Source organism: Erythrolamprus reginae, chromosome 3 (genome assembly GCF_031021105.1).
Source record: "Erythrolamprus reginae isolate rEryReg1 chromosome 3, rEryReg1.hap1, whole genome shotgun sequence".
In the NCBI taxonomy this organism is placed as follows: domain Eukaryota; kingdom Metazoa; phylum Chordata; class Lepidosauria; order Squamata; family Dipsadidae; genus Erythrolamprus; species Erythrolamprus reginae.
Window position 1 is genome coordinate 92391903 of NC_091952.1, and position 22741 is coordinate 92414643.

Here is a 22741-nt window from a genome sequence, read left to right on the forward strand (position 1 = left end):
CAGAGATCAGAACTGCCCCCACACTCCTTGCCTTTCATAAAGTTCTTAAGACCCATCTTAAGAACTGAGACATCTCCCCCAGGCCTATACAGTTTATACATGGTATGTTTGTGTGTATGCTTGCTTTTAATAATGGAGTTTTTAGTGTTTTTTAAATTATTAGATTTGTTCTTACATTGTCTTTTTGTTATTGTTGTGAGCCGCCCCGAGTCTATGGAGAGGGGCGGCATACAAATCTAATTAATAATAATAATAATAATAATAAAAATAATAATAATAATAATAATAATAGTCAGTTCAGATTTAGTCATTCTAAGACACATTAGACTTTACTTAATTACAATTAAGTTAAAGGTTAAGTTAAAGTTTGCCATGCCAAGCTGCTTTCACATCAGGTAACATGATGAGCACCAGGTAAGCCTGGCTATGCCAAGCAGCCTCAACACAGTATTTGGCAGCCACAATGGGGAACGAATTGGGGCCAGTGCAACTGATGCCTGCCAAACAACAATCTGGCAAGCAACCCCACCACACTGAAAGAAGCTGTGAGTCACCATCCATCTCAAGGGGTCCCCATGCAGCATGGACATTGACACTGGGCCATTTGTCACCATCATATCTTGTGCCACGCTGTAACAAGCAATCCTGGGGATCCAGAAGAAACAACTGTGGTACCAAGAGCTGAGGTTGACTAACTACCAAGGCAACCACATTACAGTCATTGGCCATGGCACCTTCTGGGTGCAATTCAAGAGTTTCAACGCCCCCCTCACATTGACAGTGGGAAGCGGTTCCTTCCAAGCCTACTCGGCTTGGAGTGTTTTGAGGCCCTCGGCATGGGAGTGACTAGAAGACACCATCATTGACAGTGTCACGGGAGACCATATGAGAGAGTTTTAGCAGCAGTCTAGGTACATATAAGGGAACCCCAATTTCATTTAATTTGTACCTAAGTGTAGTGCCAATTCGGATTAAACCCTGGAGGCCTTCTCTCACCCTCTGACCAAAAATAGATAAGTTATTGGACAACCTAACTGGCCAAGATGTCCTAGAGCCCATTGGCCATGCATGCTGGAAACCCATATAGTGACCCTAGTCAAGTCGGATGGGTCAATTCACCTCTGCACTGACTATAAGTCTGTGCTTAGTAAGGCACTTCAGCAGAGCGCCTATCCAGTTCCTGTGATTCAGCATCTGCTGCATTCCCTGGGCCCAGGAAAGATTTTTGAAAAATTCCATCTTTTGCAGGCCTACCAGCAGCTGCCTATAGATGGTGCCACTGTGGAGGCACAGACTATGGTGAGGAGCAGGGGTGCATTTAAATATATGTGGCTCCAGTTTGGGGTTAGCGTAGCCCCCAGATTGTTACAAAGTCTTATGGAATCCTTTCAGAATTCCAGAGGTCATACCGTATTTTGATGATATTCTAATTTTGGCCAAAGACAAAAAACAATTACAGTGGAACCTCAAGATACAAACCTAATTGGTTCCAGGGGGAGGTTCGTAACACGAAAGGTTCGTAAGACGAAACATTGTTTCCCATAGGAAACAATGTAAAGTCAATTAATCCGTGCAACAACAAAACCCCCCCGCAAAAAACTGCTGCCGCCTGGCTGTCACCTTTTAAAACAGCCCAGGGGCTGTTTTAAAAGGTGACAGCCGGGCAGGGGGGCTTCCCAGCAGCCTCCCGAACCCGGAAGTTTGGGAAAAGTTCGGGATTCGGGAGGCTCCGGGCCGCATTAGCCTTCCTCCGCCACCACCAGCATCCAGCTCTTCCTCCGCTTCTCCCTTCTCTACAAAATGACAGCCTGGCGGCGGCCTGGAGGCTAGGAGGGGGACGGAATATGGGAGAAGGAGGGAGGCAGCGTCCACGCTTTTCTTTCTTTGGCTAATTGGCCAAAGACATTCCCAGCCCAGCGGTGCTTTTACATTGATTCCTTTCTCTGGCCACTTAGCTCTTCCTCTGAAAGGAAAGCGTGGAGGCTGCCTCTCTCCTCCCGTATTCTGCCCCCCTCCAAGCCGCATTCGCCTTCCTCCGCCACCACCAGCATCCAGCTCTTCCTCCGCTTCTCGCTTTTCTACAAAATGACAGCCAGACGGCGGCGCCACCAAAGGAACCTCCTGATTCTCCCCGCTTCTCTGTCCCACCCATCACCCATATCTAGAAGAAGCTGCCACCCGAGTGCTCTTGCCCGGCAGGAGGTGAAGCATATGGGTGGGGGGGCTGACAGGACACCCCCCCACCCCAGCACTTTGCATCCCACCGGCAAAGAGCAATCAGGCAGCAGCTTCTGCCGGACACGGGCAATGGGCGGGACAGAGAAGTGGGGAGAATCAGGAGGCTCCTTTGGCAGCTGGGGGCTGACTGGCTTTGTTGTTTTGGCTGCAGTGGGTGCCAGGCAACCTCCAGCCGCCAAAGGAGCCTCCTGATTCTTCCCGCTTCTCTGTTCCGCTCATTGCCCGTGTCCGGCAGAAGCTGCTGCCTGATTGCTCTTAGCCGGCGGGATGCAAAGTGCAAAGAGCGCTCGGGTGGCAGCTTCTTCTAGATACGGGCGATGGGTGGGACAGAGGGGTGGGGTTAAGCCCACGTGGCTGGGCTCCACAACAGAGACCCGGCGGGGAGGAGAGCGGAGCTCACAGGGCTGGGCTCCGCAACAGAGACCGTCGGCCAGCTGGTTGGGCCGGTGAGGAAAGGGGCGGAGCCCACATGGCAGGTCTTTGCGGCAGCTGCCTGCTGGGCTGATAAGAGGGGGAACGGAGCCCACATGGCTGGGCTCTGCAATGGAGACCGCCAGCCTTCCCAGGCTGCTGGGAAGCCGCCCAGCTGTTTTAAAAGGTGACAGCCAGGCTGGGGGACTTCCTAGCAGCCTCCCGAACCCCGAACCCGGACGTTCGGCAAAAGTTCGGGGTTTGGGAGGCTGCTGAGAAGCTCCCCAGCCCGGCTATCACCTTTTAAAACAGCCGGGCGGCTTCCCAGCAGCCTCCCGAATGCTGGTTCGTAACTCGAAAAAAGTTCGTAAGAAGAGGCAAAATTTTTCTGAACCCTGGGTTCGTATCACGAGTTGTTCGTAAGACGAGGGGTTCATATCTTGAGGTACCACTGTATTTCAAAGATTGAAGTCACTGCTGACCCGAATTTGTGACAAGGGTCTGTGGCTTAAAAAATAAAAATGTCAAATTGGAGTGAAAGGGTAGAATTCTTAGGGTACATGATTGACAGTTCTGGAATCTACCCCACAAATTTGAAAATTAAGGCAATTCAGGATTTCCCTACTCCTCTGAAGTAGACTGAACTACAAATATCCCTCAGGCTCTTTAACTTCCATAGCAGAAGGCTATGATTACCAAGCTTCTCCACAAGCTGCTGGGGGAAAAGGTCTGGGGGAGGACTGAGGCAGCCACTTTCGCAGCTGTCAAATGCTTATTTTCTGTGGGGAGCCTCCTGATCCAGTATAATCATACCTTGCCACTTGTGTTGACCTATAACACTTCAACCCTTGCAACAGGGCTGTCCTCAGTCATCGTGTACCCAACAGCACCAAGGCACCCAGCACCTTCTATTCTAGCACTCTGTCCACCATAGATCACAATTATAATCAGCTGGACAGAGAAACGCTGGCTGCAGTGGCTGGAGTCAAGCACTTTCATGACTATTTGTATGGGCGGCAATTTGACTTGATCACTGACCACAAGCCGCTTTTGGGACTCATCACAGATGAGTCACTATTGCACCTGCCTTACTATCATCCAGGATGACTAGATGGTCCATTTTCCTGGCTGTCTATAGCTACCAACTAATTCACTGGCTTGGACAGACTTTGGGGCATGCTGAAACCCTTAGTCGCTGTCCCTTGCTAGAACTACTGCAAGACCCCATACCTGAGACACCTGTTCTTCTAATTGACTGCTTGGCCCCTGTCCTGATAACCTCACTTGGGATTGCACAGCACTCTACCAAGGACAAAATAATTACCCAAGTCTTGCCTTAGGTGTTGAGGGGGTGGCCAAAGGGGCTGAATTTAAAATGTTTATGACCAAACAAAATGAACTGTCAATATTGCGGGTTTGCCTTCTCTTGGGGGACTGAGTGGTTGTTCCACAGAAACTGCATGTTGCGATATTGGAAATGATTATGTCAGTGTTCAGGGAATGCCGGGTCAAATATGCACAATTTCTGCAAAATGGAAGTCAATGTTATTTCTTCAAAACATAAATGTTAGATTAACTCCCTCTCTCTTTAAAATAGATACTTTCCATAATTACCTTGGCTTGATGGACTTAGTATGCATTTACAAAAGACTTGCTCAAGCTAAAATTTAGGGATATAAAGAAATAACAGATAATACTGTAAAAACATTGGTTTTGCTATTCCATTAATGTTTCATAAATTTTATAGATTATATGAAAATGAATCTTTGCAAAAATTTCATTTTACTTAAACCGTAGGCTGAGAGCAATGGAAGGATGTTCCATCTGTCCGTCCATTACCCTGGGGGGGGGAATTACTGACCCCCTCAGAGAGGGTCCGCAACTTGGGCGTCCTCCTCGATCCACAGCTCACATTAGAAAACCATCTCTCAGCTGTGGCGAGGGGGGCGTTTGCCCAGGTTTGCCTAGTGCACCAGTTGCGGCCCTATCTGGACCGGGACTCATTGCTCACAGTCACTCATGCCCTCATCACCTCGAGGTTCGACTACTGTAATGCTCTCTACATGGGGCTACCTTTGACAAGTGCTCGGAAACTTCAGATCGTGCAGAATGCAGCTGCGAGAGCAGTCATGGGCTTACCCAGGTATGCCCATGTTTCACCATCACTCCGCAGTCTGCATTGGCTGCCGATCAGTTTCCGGTCACAATTCAAAGTGTTGGTTATGACCTTTAAAGCCCTTCATGGCATCGGACCAGAATATCTCTGAGACCGCCTCCTGCCGCACAAATCCCAGCGACCGATTAGGTCCCACAGAGTGGGCCTTCTCCGGGTCCCGTCAACTAAACAATGTCGGTTGGCGGGCCCCAGGGGAAGAGCCTTCTCTGTGGCGGCACCGGCTCTCTGGAACCAACTCCCCCCGGAGATCAGAACTGCCCCTACTCTTCCTGCCTTCCGTAAACTCCTCAAAACCCACCTTTGCCGTCAGGCATGGGGAAATTAAACATCTCCCCCTGGGCACGTTTAATTTATACATGGTATGCTTGTGTGTGTGTCTGTTAGTATATGGGTTTTTTTAAATCTTTAAATCTTTTAATTAATTGGATTATTTATGATTTGTTTTCACTTGTTGTGAGCCGCCCCGAGTCTTCGGAGAGGGGCGGCATACAAATCCAAATAATAAATAAATAAAATAAATGTTATTAATGACATTTCTGGGCTGTTCCATGCAAAACATTGCATGGAAAACTCTGAAATAATAACTAAAGCAATATAATCCTTATTGTAAATTACAAATACATTACTTTCTAGGTGTATTAGCAAGAAAACAGATTTCTTGGGAATTTGGATTAAGCAAAAGGATAAACACATACAGTTCCTATGATTTAGAAAAGCAATATTCAAACTGAACAACTTTAAGATTTGTAGACTTCAACTTCAGGAATTTCTCAGACAACATGGGTGGCTGAGGAATTCTGGGAGTTGAAGTAAAAAATATCTTAGAGCTGCCCAGTTTGAAGACCCTTGGTCCATTTGGCTAGTTCTGTAGTTTGTAGAATATTGCACAAAAACCTTGAAGATGAAAAAATATGCAGTTTGTCATTGACTTACAACATTTCTGATATGTTTGCCATCAAAATGCATCTCTGCTTTATCAGGAAGATATCAGAAATAGCATGAATAATTGGTGGCATAATAAGGGGCAAGTTTTTAGCATCACTGCAATTCATTTGCATTTTCAGATTTCTGGAATTCAGTTCATAATTTATGTATAACAATGTCAACAGAAATATCCTTGAAAAAGCTTTGCAGTTTTTAACTCAATATGTGAGGAAATCAGTTGCCAGTAAAATACAGTATTGTAACATTTTTTTCCACGTATTTCACAGGAGCATTATGAATGCAATTTTCATGTATTCATGTATTTCATGTATTTCTCATCACTGTAAACCAAGTCAGGAGGATATTCTTTAAAATTACACATAAGACAATACAAAACAGCCTTGCAAACAATGTCATTTAAATTTTTCTGCAAAGTAATTGTTAGTGTGCTGGACAATACTTATTTCATTGGCTATCTCTCAGATGGAACTTGTTTTGTTTGTTAAAAAATGGCAAAATGACATTCACTCTTACTTTGAGGCTGAACATACTGTTAAATTCACACTTCAGAGGATTAATATTTGCTAGATTAACTCCTAAATGATTGGTATGTATTTGACTTGATTAATATTATTTATAGCCTGTTTTTTTCTAAATACTTCAAACTGTTTCCACATATTACTAAAACTCTTGGGTCTGATAATTTGTTATCTTCAATTGAGTGAAATACTGCATCACAGGGAAAATCTTTGACAATAAACTCAAACTGGCTAAAGTACAGAATGATGGGAGCTGTTACTAGTACCTAGAGAATAAAATTTGGGAATTTTGTTGCCATTTCAACTGTACTACTGCTGGTCATCTGCACCTCTATAAGTGTCTGATTTGGCTCTGCAACCCAACAAGACAGACACAGACTTCAATGGATAATTAGAACAACAGAGAAAACAATTGCTATCAACTTGCCTTCCCTTGAGGTCCTGTATACTGCACAAGTCAAAAAGACGCCTGAGAAAATATCTACAGAGCCCTCACATCTTGAACATAAATTGTTACAACTTCTAACCTCAAAACAATGCTATAGGGCACTGCACACCAGAACAACTTGACACAGGGACAGGGTTTTTTTCCCAAATGCCATCACTCTGCTAAACAACTAATTCCCACAACTCTATCAAGCTATTTACTAAGACTGTATTATTATTCTCATTCTTTCTATTAGCTATCTCCTCCCACTTATGACTATAACCATGTTGCTTGTATTTTTACAATTTATATTGTTTTGTTTGTTTCCTAGTATGATTTGATAGCTTATTAGTAACCTATGGATATTATTAAGAGTTGTATCTTATGATTCTTGATGAATGATTTTTTCCCTTTCCTTTTATATACACTGAGAGCATATGCACCAAAGACAATTTTCTTGTGTATCCAATCACACTTGGCCAATAAAGAATTCAATTCAATTCAATTTTACTCCACTCCACTCCACTCCACTCCATTCCATTCCATTCCATTCCATTCCATTCTATTCTATTCTATTCCATTGCTGCTGTCAGCAGTGGTCTAGGCTAATGGCACACCCAGAATTCCACTGGGCACATTTCTGACAGGATCACTCTCTGTTGCGCACCCAGATCGGACACAAGATAGCCTTCAACTTACATATATTTGTTTAATGGATGTTTGAAGTTGCAATGGCACTGAAAAAAGTGCCTTATAATGGGTTCTTGAACTGCTGAGCATCCCCAGGGTCACATGATCAAAATTTGAAAACTTGACAATTTGTGTATTTACACTAACTGCAGCATATGCAGGTCATATGATAGCTATTTCTGACCTTTCCACTAAGCTCCTAACAAGCAAAAGTCCATGGGGAGAAGTGGGATTTGCTTAACAACACGGGTAAGCTTCAAAAATTTTAACATGGGGTTCTCTGTCTAGTTGCTGGGTGGGTGTGGCCATGGTGGGCGTGGTCTCCTGCACCACAGCGGGGCATTTTTGCCCTCCTGGGGCTTTAGAGGTTTTCCTTGAGCCTCTGGGAGGCTGAAACCGCTCCTGATGGCTCTCTGGAGATTCGAAAATTCCCATTGTCTCCCTGAACTTCCAGTAGGTCTTTCTTTTGCCCTCACCAAGCCTCTGCGTGTAACTTGCACTTATCTGCATCCAAAAGAGGCCACATGGAGATTCTTGGGAGGACCAGAGGGAGGAGGTGTCTGGGGCCAGCCAGGAGTGGGATTTGGGGGTTCTCTGAACTGCACAGAATCTTAGCTAGAGGTTCTCCCGAACCCCTGAGAATCCCCAGCAGCCCACTCCTGCTTAACAACCATGTGATCACTAAAGACAATCATAAAATTGGGCATGATTGACTTAGCAATCATCTTGCTCAGAAATGGAAATTCTTCTCCCAGTTGTGCTCAGAATTTGAGATGTACCTGTGATGCATGCCAGGTCAGTCCTTCATCATGAAGGAGGCCTTATTACCAGGCTTGCATTTAGCAGAAGCATCTCTAAAGAGCCCTAAGTCTATTCTTACAAAAACTTAGTACAACTAATCCACTAATTTGATGGGGGTTTTCTGCTACTTTTAAAGCTTTGCTTTAGGGTTGACATAACCTTCTGGGAAATCTCCATTTGCTTGAATCTATATATTTTGGGTCCACTTAAGCTATTGGACTGGTTTGGCACTATCTATGTCTAATGCTGCATATACAAAAATGCATATTTTTATCTTGTACATTTTCAGCCTCCAGTACTCAGAATCTTCTTGTATATTCATCATAATGAGTTGAAAAGATCCATTGAGTCAACATTGTTCATATGGCCAGCCGGCAGGAGGATGGCACCTTTGTAAAAAATTATGTAATATAGTTTACCATTCTGGTCCAAATATAGTTGGCATATAGAAGATGTTTTTTGACTTCCCACTCTCAGGTAGACAGAGCTTATTCATATTTTTCTTTCTTATTTAGGGAGCATAGTAAAGCGATTAAAATATGTCAAGAAATAACTTACCTATACCTTTGAACTTACTGTTAAACATCACAGTAAGCAATATTTTTTTAAAAGCCAACATTCTTAGAGTGACTATTCTAAGATAAGAAGTTTGATACCATGGATTAATCTCAACAGTGCTTGTCAATTGGAGGATCTGCTATTTCTTCATGCAGCTTTTCTTCTTTCTTAAACTGCACAAATGCCCTGCTCCTTGAGCATATCCGTCTTGAAAAAAGACAGAATTACAGCCTAAAATAAAATTGTAACTTTATGTTGGCTAAATTGTTTTGCACAAGGTGGATTAGCTGCAGACTGCCACCGTTAGTGAGTAAATAAAATTTGCATGGCTTCTATCCTTTTATCCTTGTGACAGAGAAGCATGAAGAAAGAGGAATCAGGTGACTTTATTATGCTGTATCTGATAATTTAGCGAAGGCTAAATATGTCAGTGAATCATTATATTTCTCACTTCCATTCATTTTGCTTAATGATATTTACAGTCAAGAAGGCAGTGCTTATAACTTACAGGATCTAATAGAAAAAAGTTCAGCTGTACAGTGACAGCTGGATATCATATTTCCAGGTGTGTATTGCTATGATGTGGATAGTGTGCATGGAATGCCTTCACCTTGGATGCCATTCTTCTCAACTTCTTTGTTGGCTTTCTTTTCAGATCATTGTACCCCAAAGTGACTGACTTCAGTTAGAGATAGCATCAGATTTACAAAAAATAAAATAAAAATAAAATAAAATAATCAAATCACACACAAGGAGATGAATGCAGCATGGCTCTGTGGGCTCATTGTAGTGGGCTGCTTTCATTGCTTCTCCCAAGTCCCAGGAATCGGGCTACAAGAATGGTGGAAGGTCTTAAGCATAAAACGTATCAGGAAAGACTTAATGAACTCAATCTGTATAGTCTGGAGGACAGAAGGAAAAGGGGGGACATGATTGAAACATTTAAATATGTTAAAGGGTTAAATAAGGTTCAGGAGGGAAGTGTTTTTAATAGGAAAGTGAACACAAGAACAAGGGGACACAATCTGAAGTTAGTTGTGGGAAAGATCAAAGGCAACATGAGAAAATATTATTTTACTGAAAGAGTAGTAGATCCTTGGAATAAACTTCCAGCAGAGGTGGTTGATAAATCCACAGTAACTGAATTTAAACATGCCTGGGATAAACATATATCAATTGTAAGATAAAATACAGGAAATAGTATAAAGGCAGACTAGATGGACTTTTTCTGCCGTCAGTCTTTTATGTTTCTACGAATCTGTGATATCATGGAATTCCAGGATCATAATCTGGAAGCCTTGCATAAGAGATGTGTGCTGTGCAGTGAAAAAGGTTGAAAACCACTCATATAGGATGTTCAACTTTTGCCAAGGTCAAAACCAAAACTGAACAGTAGTGTTATGTTGTCCCTTAAGAGTTGGTTCAGGTGAACCTCCTGCAGTATAGAATTACCACATTCATTTAATAGAGCCAGGAAAGAAATGCAACCAAGCAAGCAGACTATTGCAATGCCCTCTACATGGGGCTACCTTTAAAGAATGTTCAGAGCTGCAGTTAGTGCAAGATGCAGCTATGTGAGCCGTTATGGGCCTTTCAAGGTATCCTCATATCTCAACACCACTCCATGAGCTGCATTGGGTACCAATTGGTCTCCGAGCACAATTTAATTTAAAGCCTCTCCGAGTCTTTGGAGAGGGGCGGCATACAAATCTAATAAATAATGATAATGATAATGATAATGATGATGATGATGATGATGATAATAATAATAATAATAATAATAATTATTATTATTATAATATAATATAATATAATATAATATAATATAATATAATATAATATAATATAATATAATATAATATAATATAATATAATATAATATAATATAATATAATATAATATAATATAATATAATATAATATAATATAATATAATATAATATAATATAATATAATATAATATAATATAATATAATATAATATAATATAATATAATATAATATAATATAATATAATATAATATAATATAATATAATATAATATAATATAATATAATATAATATAATATAATATAATATAATATAATATAATATAATATAATATAATATAATATAATATAATATAATATAATATAATATAATATAATATAATATAATATAATATAATATAATATAATATAATATAATATAATATAATATAATATAATATAATATAATATAATATAATATAATATAATAAAGTGTTGGTTATAACCTATAAATCCCTAGAGGGCTTAGGACCAGGTTACTTATGGGACTGTCTCCTGACTCATGAATCCTAGCGACTGGTCAGGTCCCATAGAATTGGCCTTCTCCAGGTCCGTTAGCTAAGCAATGCCATCTGGTGGAACCTAAGGGTAGAGTCTTCTTTATGGCAGCTCCGACCCTTTGGAATCAACTCCCTCCAGAGATTAATACCGCCCCCAACCTTCTGGCCTTTCCTAAGGTTTTAAAAATTCACCTCTGCCGGCAGGTTTGGGGCTATTGAGCATTGGCCTTTTGCTCCATCCACATGTATGATTGTAATGGATGATTGTTTTTAAAAAAAATTAGATTAGACACAGATTAGTTTTAACATTTGGGTTTCTTACATGTTCCTTATTGTATTTATTCCTGTTTTGTAAGCCACTCTGAGTCTACAGAGAAGAAATAGAAATCCAAATAACTAACAAGCAAGCAAGCAAGCAAGCAAGCAAGCAAGCAAGCAAGCAAGCAAGCAAGCAAGCAAGCAAGCAAGCAAGCAAGCAAGCAAGCAAGCAAGCAAGCAAGCAAGCAAGCAAGCAAGCAAGCAAGCAAGCAAGCAAGCAAGCAAGCAAGCAAGCAAGCAAGCAAGCAAGCAAGCAAGCAAGCAAGCAAGCATTGGTATATAGGCCACCTAGTTTCTGGAATTATTAAGTATTATACCAATATTAGATATTAGATTAGATCATAAGGATCAGTGAACTCAAATAGATGGGTAGACAGGCAGGTCTTTAATAAGAAAGAGGAAAGAATTTATTGGATGACAGTCTTCATTGCTCCAATCTGACCCCTTAGGAAAAAAAGAAAGAAAGAAAGGAAAAAGAAAAAAAGAGAGGGGGGGGGGGAAGAGAGGAAGGGAGGGAGAGAGGGAGACAGGGCAGGAAGGCCTTTGGCTCCAAAGCAGAGGGTACTTTTTACTAAAGGCATTGGTTGCAGTCATGTCAGCTCTGAATTCTTCCATGCTTGCAAGATACAAAACAGATTCACCCACAGCCATCCTTCCCTGTGACTACTCCTTTTCCAGACAACTGGAACTCGCCAAGATGTTTTGAGAATACTGAGATGCTTGGGGGTAATCCGCATATTTCTCAGGGTGCTCGGCCTTGGATTGCTGGTACGAACAGCTCTGGTCTTTATCACTGGTCATTCCCCACTCCTGCTTTCTCCTCGTGTAACACACACAGCTTTTTTGCCCTTTCATCCTCCCTTCTCCCTTCCAGCCTTTAATGGCTGAATACTTGTGAAGTACTAATCCAAATCAGGCAGAGCTGACATTTCAGGCAATAATGGAAGAGTTGCTTGATGAACATAAACAACATTAAAGCTGTGGATAAATAAGGGCTAACTTGAAGGAAACCTCAATGCCAAGCATGGAGAAGGCTCAGAAGGAAGACTGATGGTTTGAGGAATCTCAAAAACCCACTATGGATAAACTTTTGGGGAATTATTAGAAGAAGTAGTGTGATGCTCTTGGTGAAAATGAAGACAATGAAGGAAATGAACTGAGCACAAGTTTTTATATTTGAACAAAACAGCTTGGGAAAGAAATGATTGAATGAGAGATCACCATGTGAGGAAAAATACAGTATCCTTTTTCATGTAATTTAAACTCTGCCAAAAGAGGTCTAATTTTCATTTTTTTAAAAAATCCAATAGAAATGTTAACAATATTTATCTTGATAAAAATCAGGTGGCTCATTGTCCTGGAAATAATTATACATTTGCCATCTAAGCTATAGTATTTTTCTCCTACTTCCTCAGAGTCTTAAATAGAACATTAATAACAATCCAGATTATTATTTAGACTAAGCAATCTTATATTAAAATGGTACAAGCTTTTGTGAGTTGAACCAATATTCCTACCAGAATTCTGATTTTTTTTGTCCACTCTTCTTGTAACAGGGACAGGAATAGTAACTGATGAGATAGGAGGTGGCATGAACAATCAGTCAGTTCTATCCCTCTCTGTATAGACTAGCTGTTGATGGTGACATGAATATGGATCATGTATCCCAGTGACCAGTCAGGTCCCACAGAGTTGGTCTTCTCCAGGTCCCATCAGTCAAGCAATGTTGTCTGGCAGGGCCTAGGGGAAGAGCCTTCTCTGTACTGGCCCTGGCCTTCTGGAGTCAACTCCCTCCAAAGATTCGTATGGCTCCCACCTTTCCAGCTTTCTACAAGGTTTTAAAAACTTACCTTTGCCGACAAGCCTGAGGCTATTGAATTTATAACATCCAGCCCTGGGCAACAATTGAATGCATAATGTATGACAAGATAAGATAAAATGTGGATAATTGGTTTTAAGCATTAGAGTTTTAGAGCATATTTTTAATATTAGATTTCTATGTGTTGTGTATTTTCCAATGTTGGGAGCTGTCCTGAGTCTGCAGAGAAGGGTGGCATAGAAATCTAATTAATAAATAATAATAAATAGAAACATAGAAACATAGAAGACTGACGGCAGAAAAAGACCTCACGGTCCATCTAGTCTGCCCTTATACTATTTCCTGTATTTTATCTTACAATTGATATATGTTTATCCCAGGCATGTTTAAATTCAGTTACTGTGGATTTACCAACCACATCTGCTGGAAGTTTGTTCCAAGGATCTACTACTCTTTCAGTGAAATAATATTTTCTCACGTTGCTTTTGATCTTTCCCCCAACTAACTTCAGATTGTGTCCCCTTGTTCTTGTGTTCACTTTCCTATTAAAAACACTTCCCTCCTGGACCTTATTTAACCCTTTAACATATTTAAATGTTTCAATCATGTCCCCCCTTTTCCTTCTGTCCTCCAGACTATACAGATTGAGTTCATTAAGTCTTTCCTGATACGTTTTATGCTTAAGACCTTCCACCATTCTTGTAGCCCGTCTTTGGACCCGTTCAATTTTGTCAATATGTTTTTGTAGGTGAGGTCTCCAGAACTGAACACAGTATTCCAAATGTGGCCTCACCAGCACTCTATATAAGGGGATCACAATCCCCCTCTTCCTGCTTGTTATACCTTTAGCTATGCAGCCAAGCATCCTACTTGCTTTTCCTGCTGCCCGACCACACTGCTCACCCATTTTGAGACTGTCAGAAATCACTACCCCTAAATCCTTCTCTTCTGAAGTTTTTGCTAACACAGAACAGAAATAAATAAATAAATAAATAAATCTCCAATACAATATATATTGTACTATGGGACTATCAAATCCTGTTGAATATGAAGAGATTTTAGCTTTTTGTCAAATTCCCACGTTAGCTACTTGCATAAAAATAACAGCACTTTTCTAACAGTGAAAGTGTTCTGAAATGACAGACCTCCTGGATGACTTCTCGAGATGGATTGTGTTGATTAAAAAAAAGCCTGCGTAAATAATGGGCTGAAAATAAAACATAATCCTGAGAGCTGTTATGTGGAGGAACTGAGGGCAAGCTCAGCAAATAATTAATTTGCTGCATTGTGTCCAGAGTGTTTTTAAAGTAATGCAATAATAACTTGACATTAATATTACATTACTGATATAATTCTTCGGTTGCAAGGTGACTCAAATGATAGGATACATTGCCATAAGTAGAAGTTGCCATTCAATAGGAAAGTGAAGAATTAGAGAAAGAAATGCAAGGGGTAGGACTAAAAAAAGAAATAAAAACAACAAGGAAACATAAATTCCCTCCATAAAGAAAAACAACAACATCAAAGACATATAAATAAAGGCTTTTGTTGCTCATATCTTTGAGCTTCGCTACCTCGTTACATTTCCAATTCAACTAGAATTAGAAAAAGATTGAGAACTATTTATATGTAACTTGTTTCTTTACATCAAATACTGGTTAATAGGGAACCTATTTGGCCAGCTATAGTTGTTCTTTGACATTGCTTGTGTTTTGCTGTAAATATCCTCAGCCCTCCCCAGCATCCCTAAGATTTTAGAGTCTTTGAAATTACAAAATAGAACGGTGGAGGAGGTAAAATTACTATGACAACACTCCAGTTCTTGTTAACATAGATTTGATTTATTATTATATAGATGCTCTGGCATTTGAAAAACAGCAACATTCTCTTTGATATTCTTAATTTAAAGGATTTATTTAATCCAATAAGTAGATTTACACTTACATCTAGGCATACATGTTCATCTCTCATTTATTCAGTCCTCTAAATTTGTTTCTCATGGAAGCCTACCAGAGAAATTCTGCATTTCTAGAAAGCCTCTTATTTGTAGGTTTCACGTGCATTTAAACATTTTGAAATTAGTCCTTCAATGACCATACTGGCCTGAAGAGGTCTTGCTGGAAGCAAATGTTGTTATATACAATGCAGTTTTCACATATACATGCATTGTATATAACAACATTTGCTTCCAGCAAGACCTCCAGCAAGGCACATCTCTAACTACATATGGCATTTGGCTTGGGCACCATGCCCTGGAATGACCAGTTTAAATTTTACTAGCATATGCTAAAGCTTATCTGGGCTGGGAAAGTTCAATGCCTTCTTTGGCAGCATCAAATTAGTCCTGTCTAATGAGATTCAGTTGTGTGAGACTACCAACATTGCTTTGGCAAAGGAATTGGGATGCCTTCTTCATTTCAGCAAAACAAAAGGCATTGTCTCCATCACCTGATTCAATTCATTAAAGCAAACTGGCTGAATTACATGGCTGTGCTCCTGTTCGTAACAGGTTGACTTAGATCAGGGGTGTCAAACTGGCGGCTCACAGGCCGGATGTGTCATGTGCAGGCCACACCCATCCCAACTCCACTAAGGGGGAAAAACATCACAAAAACATCATGTGATGGTAGTGTGATACCACAGGTTTGCTACCTGTGACTTAGATCTTACAGTACTTACAGTACTCCCACCTGGTGAAACTACTACTTTCATCACAATAACTGTGACTACCCAGTTGGATGTGGGGATGGGAAGACATTAATATCACGAGTTCTTGCAGTACCTTTTCCCAGGTAATCTACATCTCTCTCTCTCTCTCTCTTCCCCTCCCTCTCCCCTCCCTCTCCCCCTCCACTCAAAATTGGGTGAAACTCTCAAAGGGTCCTGTTAACCCTTCTGTGGGACATGGCTTCCATAAAGTTTTAAGGAGAGGTTACTTTGTCACACAACTATGCTTTGTAAACTGGTCCCTTCACATGCTTTCCATACTGGTGATCCACTCAATGTTGTGACATCGCCATTATTTTAAGGCAGTATTGCAAAAGAAAAGTTTTTTCTTTAAATACATATCTCTGTCAAACATAAAGAGCTCCACCTTTTCTTTGCTATGCAGATATGTTGTTTTGAGTGAAACGTTTGAGGTGCGAATAATGAATACTGATAAGCTATATATCATTATTGACCGTGCCATGTCAGAAACCCTCACTAGCAGATCATGGAAATCTGTGTGAGGCAGATTTCCTTTATCTAGCCCTATATGGATAAAAACAGAGAATTCCACTCCTCTCTCTCATGGACAATTTATTTATTTATTAGATTTTAATGCTGCCGTTCTCTGAAAACATGCGGCGTCTCACAGGATACAATGTAAAACAAAGCATACAAAACAAATCTAATAAGTTAAAAAACCACAGCTAAAAACCTAATATGTTTAAATCAGTCAACAATGAACGACTAGTATGCACCACCACTTTATAGGACAGGATTAGACGATGTTTTTTCCCCGACTTTAGCACATTTAAGTCTGGTGGACTTCAATTCCCAGAATTCTTCAATCAACATGGCTGGCTGAGGAATTCTGTGAGTTTAAGCTAAAAGAAGTCTGACACCTTCTATCTAAACTTTCAGCAAAATTGCTGTATGTCTTCCCCTTATGATCAGAACTAAAGAACTTCTCACACTGCCATTTTCTTAACATAGGTCCTTTCAAGGCAGGACATGGTATTTTGATCGAGGTAAAACCTTTTTAAAACACTTTAATGGGTTACATTTTCTTTAAATAACAATAAATGAAATTATTTCATTTCCAAGCATTAGATAGGAAATGAAGAGTCAGTCTGCCAATAACAACAAAAAGCTTTTCACCTTGGATTCACTTTTCTCTCTTTCAAGCTTTAGCTGTTTGCCCTAAAGAGTCCTGGGTGCCTTTAGAAGCCTTATTTGTTACACAATAAACCAGTCTGTCTTGTACAGATATGCAGTTTTTGTACACAATATAGCGTGCCTGAGTGCACATTTAAGTACAATACCTATACCGGAGAGAAAATAATTGATTTAAGAGAGATGACAGCTCAGTAGCTCATTTCATACTTTCACAATATAGCAATTTTTCGAAAGCCTCTTGTTTTATGTTTCCTTCCACAGTGCTGTGCATCTTGCCTTTCCATCAATTTACCTCAAGCATCTAAAACAGCAAGGGACATTTCTGAACAGCCTGGAGTATTCATCCTGGATCTGAAATGAAGAGCACCTTGACTTATTAATAGGTAAATATGTATGTTTTAAGTTTCTTACACCAAATGTGGCTTATTCTGTTAGAAGGGCATTAGATAATTTGGCCCCCTAGGGAATTAGAAAAGATGCTGATGAGGTTTTTACAATATAAGTTGTAGGACATTAGAATAAAAAGTTTCAGTCTGGAATCAGATGACTATAGTTAGTGAGCCTCTTTAATCATTTGATAGGATTACTGCTGTATAATTTGAAATACCTTCTGAAATCCCAGACCTGTGTTATATAAATCAGATTTCAAAGTCTTAATACATGAGTGTGAATTATGCATGTGCATGAATTATTTTATTTAAGCATGATGGCAATTCCTAACTCATTTTTAAGTATGGGGCACCAAACTAAACCAGACTTATTATAATTCATTTAATGTGTGCATTTCCAACTTTTTCTAGTTCAGATTATATTTTTCTTTAGAGCTCATTCAAATCTGAACTAGGCATTTAAAGCTTGCATGGTACTGCTATGGGAAACAGCCATTCATTCATTCATTCGTTCGTTCATTGATAAACTTTCCAACTGATTTCTGGGGATACTCTTATATTTGCAAGAAATTACTAGTCACTTGATCCCAAACATGTTTGTGGGTTTTTCCATATCAATTCTGATAATTCCTGTTGAAGATTTTTTAAAAAAATATCAATTTGGAAACTTAATTTTACAACGCTGCTTAATATATTTCTTTTCCAAGTATGAAATAGCAAGGTATGATTTCTTTTTTCTTTAAATGGTTACCCTTTTGCATTTGTGCAAATAAACACAATACAATCTTCCTCATCATTATATCAGTCAGTCAATCAATTTGGTCCTTGTTACTCTGTGATGTGCCCCTATCTTGCTATAAAACAGAGGTGGACACCTAAATCCTGTATACCTAGAACAAGTTTTATTTTATTTATTTATTTATTTTATTTTATTTATTTTATTTATTTATTTTGTCCAATACACAATGAGGATTTTAGTGAGTATATATCAATATACACATAGTAAAATACATGATGAAGGTTATAGAGGAGATACTCATAGTAAAATATATCTAAGAAATAATAGAAAAGAAGATATAGGAATAGAATACATAGGAATAGAATATATAGAATATATAGAATATAGGAATAGAATATATACACATATACATATATATATATATATATATATATACATATACATACATACATACATACATACATATACATACACATATATATATATAGGAATAGAATATATCAATGAAAGAATAGAAGAAGAGATATAGGAGATATAGGAGAGTAATAGGACAGGGGACGGAAGGCACTCTAGTGCACTTGTACTCGCCCCTTACTGACCTCTTAGGAATCTGGATAGGTCAACCGTAGATAATCTAAGGGTAAAGTGTTGGGGGTTTGGAGATGACACTATGGAGTCCGGTAATGAGTTCCACGCTTCGACAACTCGGTTACTGAAGTCATATTTTTTACAGTCAAGTTTGGAGCGGTTAATATTAAGTTTAAATCTGTTGTGTGCTCTTGTGTTGTTGTGGTTGAAGCTGAAGTAGTCGCCGACAGGCAGGACATTACAGCATATGATCTTGTGGGCAATACTTAGATCTTGTTTAAGGCGTCTTAGTTCTAAACTTTCTAGGCCCAGGATTGAAAGTCTAGTCTCATAGGGTATTCTATTTCGAGTGGAGGAGTGAAGGGCTCTTCTGGTGAAGTATCTTTGAACATTTTCAAGGGTGTTAATGTCTGAGATGCGATATGGGTTCCAAACAGATGAGCTGTATTCGAGGATGGGTCTGGCAAAAGTTTTGTAAACTCTAGTAAGTAGTGTGAGATTGCCAGAGCAGAAGCTACGTAGGATTAGGTTTACAACTCTTGAAGCCTTCTTGGCTATATTGTTGCAGTGGGCTTTGGCACTTAAATCTTTTGTTATTAGTATACCAAGGTCTTTAACCGAGTGGGCATTATCTGTGATAATTTGATTATTCAGTTCGTATTTGGAGTTTAGATTCTTCTTCCCAATGTGTAGGACAGAACATTTGCTAGTTGAGATTTGGAGTTGCCATGTGTTAGACCACTCAGAAACAGCGTCAAGGTCTTTTTGGAGAGTAGTTGTGTTATCGGTGGTGTTGAAGAGTTTTACATCATCGGCGAAGAGGACACAGTTGCTTGTGATGTAATTGCAAAGGTGATTGATGTAGAGAATGAAGAGCGTTGGTCCCAGTACACTACCTTGGGGAACACCACTTTTAACTGGGACAGGGGTGGATATGGTGCTTCCTATTTTGACCACTTGTTGTCTGTTTGACAGGAATGCTGCAATCCATCTGTGGAGGGATCCTGAGATGCCATAGGATTTGAGTTTTAGGAGTAGTTTGTCGTGGACCACTGAATCAAAGGCTTTGCAGAAGTTAATATAAATTGCATCTGTAGATTTCCCTTGATCTAGATGAGTTGTCCATATATTTTTGCAGTGGAGGAGCTGCAGGTTGCAGGATAGTTTTTTTCTGAAACCAAATTGTTTGTTAGAGAGCAAATTATTAGTTTCTAAATGGAGAGTAATTGATTTGTTTATAATTGATTCCATGACTTTGCATGGGACGCAGCATAGTGAAATTGGTCTGTAGTTATCTACAAGAGAGGGGTCTCCTTTTTTGAAGATGGGGATGACCATTGCTTTCGACCATAGCTTAGGAAGTGTGCTGGTTCTGAAGGATTTTTCAAAAATTATGCTTAGTGGTTCAGCTATGGCAGAAGAGAGCTTTTTTAGGAAGTATGCACATAGACCATCTGGTCCGACTGATAGAGAAGGTTTAAGGTCACGTAATGCTTTTTCAACTTGGTCTTCAGTGAAGTCTACTTGGGTTAAGTCGTTGAGGGAGTTTGAGGTGCGATTGATGAAATTGGGGGATGAGCCATTGCTGTTAACAAAGACAGAGCCAAAGAAAGAGTTGAAGAGGTTGGCTTTGGATGAATCATCATGGTATTCTTTGTTGTTGGGTCCTTTGAGAGGTGGGATTGGTCTAGAGTCTTTGAGTTTATTGTTGACAAAGTTGTAGAAAGCTCTATTAGATTTGGTGCGTAGGAGGTTTTCCTCTTGTTCGCTGTAGTAGTTAAGGCATTGTGCTTTTATTTGATTGCAAATGCTTTTATATCGGCTTTTGAAGTTGGAAACTTGTCCTTTTTTGTTTTTTCTCCAGAGAGATTTTTTTCTTGTTTGTAATTTTCTTATTGAGATGGGGAGGTAATTTTTTTTGTTTATGGTGCATGTTAGAGGTACATGAAGTCTGATAATAATTTTCATTTCGAGTAGGAATGTGTTGTAGAGGTCATCAGTAGTGTAGCATTCAGAGAATAGAGTTTTCCAGTTTAATGTTGAGAGGTGGACTTCAATGAGTTCGTAGTTCGCTTTTTTGAAATTGAATTTTGGTGTTGTATTATTTTGGTGGTTCATAGTGTGGCTTAAGTTGAGACGAAAGTTTATCATGCTGTGGTCGCTGTTGGAAAATGGTTCTGTTATTTGTAAGCCATATATTGTACTTTTGCTGTTACAGAAGATGAGATCCAGACAGTTATCAAGTCTGGTATTTTTAGTTACTAGTTGGTCGAGTCCCAGATGGGTGACGGTATTATATATAGTAGAATGGATGGTTTCCGTGCTGCATTCATTTAAGGACCAGTTGATGTGTGGTAGGTTGAGGTCTCCGAGGAAGATAATGGGGTATGGGCAGTTGGTTGCCCATGTTAGTAATGTGGATAATTTGTTAGCATGTTCAATGTCGTAGTCCGGGGCTCTGTAGCAGAGTAAGAAGCGAATTGTGGTATTTAGGGATAAATCACAGACAATAGTTTCAGGTACCAATAAATCCTGTGCAACTTTGAGGATTTTTAGGTTCAGCAATTTTTTGTAAAATATAGCTACTCTGCCTCCTCTGCGGGATTCATGGTCTGAGCGGAAAACATGGTAGTTTTTTGATGTGATAATGGAGTATGGGTAGGAAGCATTTAGCCATGTTTCGCATATAAAAACTATATCAAAATTGGAGGTGTCAAGTAGAAGGAGGAATTCAGATATCTTGTTGACTAAACTTCTAGCATTTAATAGTTTACATTTGAGATTGGTCTTATGTTGGGGATTGGTTTTGGGGTGGTCAGAGGAAGTAAGGGGCACGCTTTCCTATTCTTGGTTTGAGGTGGTAGGTTCAGAGAACGGGCGTGTTTTTTTCCCCCTACAAACAAAGGACTCTTTCATAAGGCTTCCTAGCAGAGGCAGCAGTTTCCTTGTTAACTATTTCAGAAAGTTATAAATACATAAGGATGTCTTCCTAAAACTTTTGCCCTTCACTGCAAAGGCACCCTGCAGACTTTTCTGTTCCCGTTTTAATGCATGCTTTCTACTTTCTGTTAATAGCAATCCTTGATATCTGGATCAACTGCGGTGTCTTATTTGATGTGTTCAGTAATTCTCCCATCTGTCGAGCAAAGGAAAGTGAGAATTAAGGGACTCTTTAGACTACATCACCTTATGAAAAAAGGATTGAACAAGTCTTTGGAGGACTGGACGGTCTTCAAGAAAGTCTCACCTGGATTGGACATCTAGGTGAGGGAAAGAAGATGATTGCTAAAGAGATGTTCCAACCCTGATCCCTTTTGTTTGTGAGAGTATAGGGAAAGAAGGAGGAGGGGAACAGCTTCTTAGAGCCTCTCAGATAGAAACCATGGAATTGGAGAAATGGCAGCATCAGACCTGCTCCCTTATTCTCTTCCCACTTCTTCTCTTGCCATGAGTGTCAGGAGAAATAGTGGGAGAAATGGCACTTTTGGTACACTTTTCCAATTCAAAGAAGTAATGATTGCTTAGGATTAGAAAACTGACAGCAGAAGACTTGCTCAGACTTGTCCTTCAAAGGTGGGTTCCTACCAGTTTGGACTGGTTCTATGGAATTGTAGTAACTGGGCGGCCTGTGTTGCTAGAACTCGCAGCAACCCAGGCCTGCCATGCCCCCAAACTGGCTCTCTCGGCAGCCCCATAAGTGACACCATCTTGCTTTTTGCTTTTGTGCATATACAGAAGCTGGGGTTTTTTTTAGCACTGCACATTGCCCAAACCTCCATAAAACATGTGCATACAGTACGCGTTCCCAGCACGCAACACACCTACATGGCACATCAAGGAGCAAACTGGCAGCAAGGAAAATGAGAACCCAGCCCTCTTATCTTTTCTTGTGTTGCTAATAGTGGTGGGTGGAGAAGTAGAGAGGCAAGAGGGAAA

At 39.9% G+C, this 22741-nt stretch overlaps 1 protein-coding gene across 1 annotated transcript in view; it reads right to left on the reverse strand.

The window, feature by feature from the left end:
• Positions 1–15029: 15029 nt before the first annotated feature.
• ADGRL4 (adhesion G protein-coupled receptor L4) overlaps positions 15030–22741 on the reverse strand; it is a 124985-nt gene continuing 117273 nt past the window's right edge. The window contains exon 17 of the mRNA XM_070746214.1: positions 15030–17440. Coding sequence (XP_070602315.1) covers positions 17378–17440 — 63 coding nt within the window. The 3' untranslated portion in view covers positions 15030–17377. The remainder of the gene's footprint in view (positions 17441–22741) is intronic.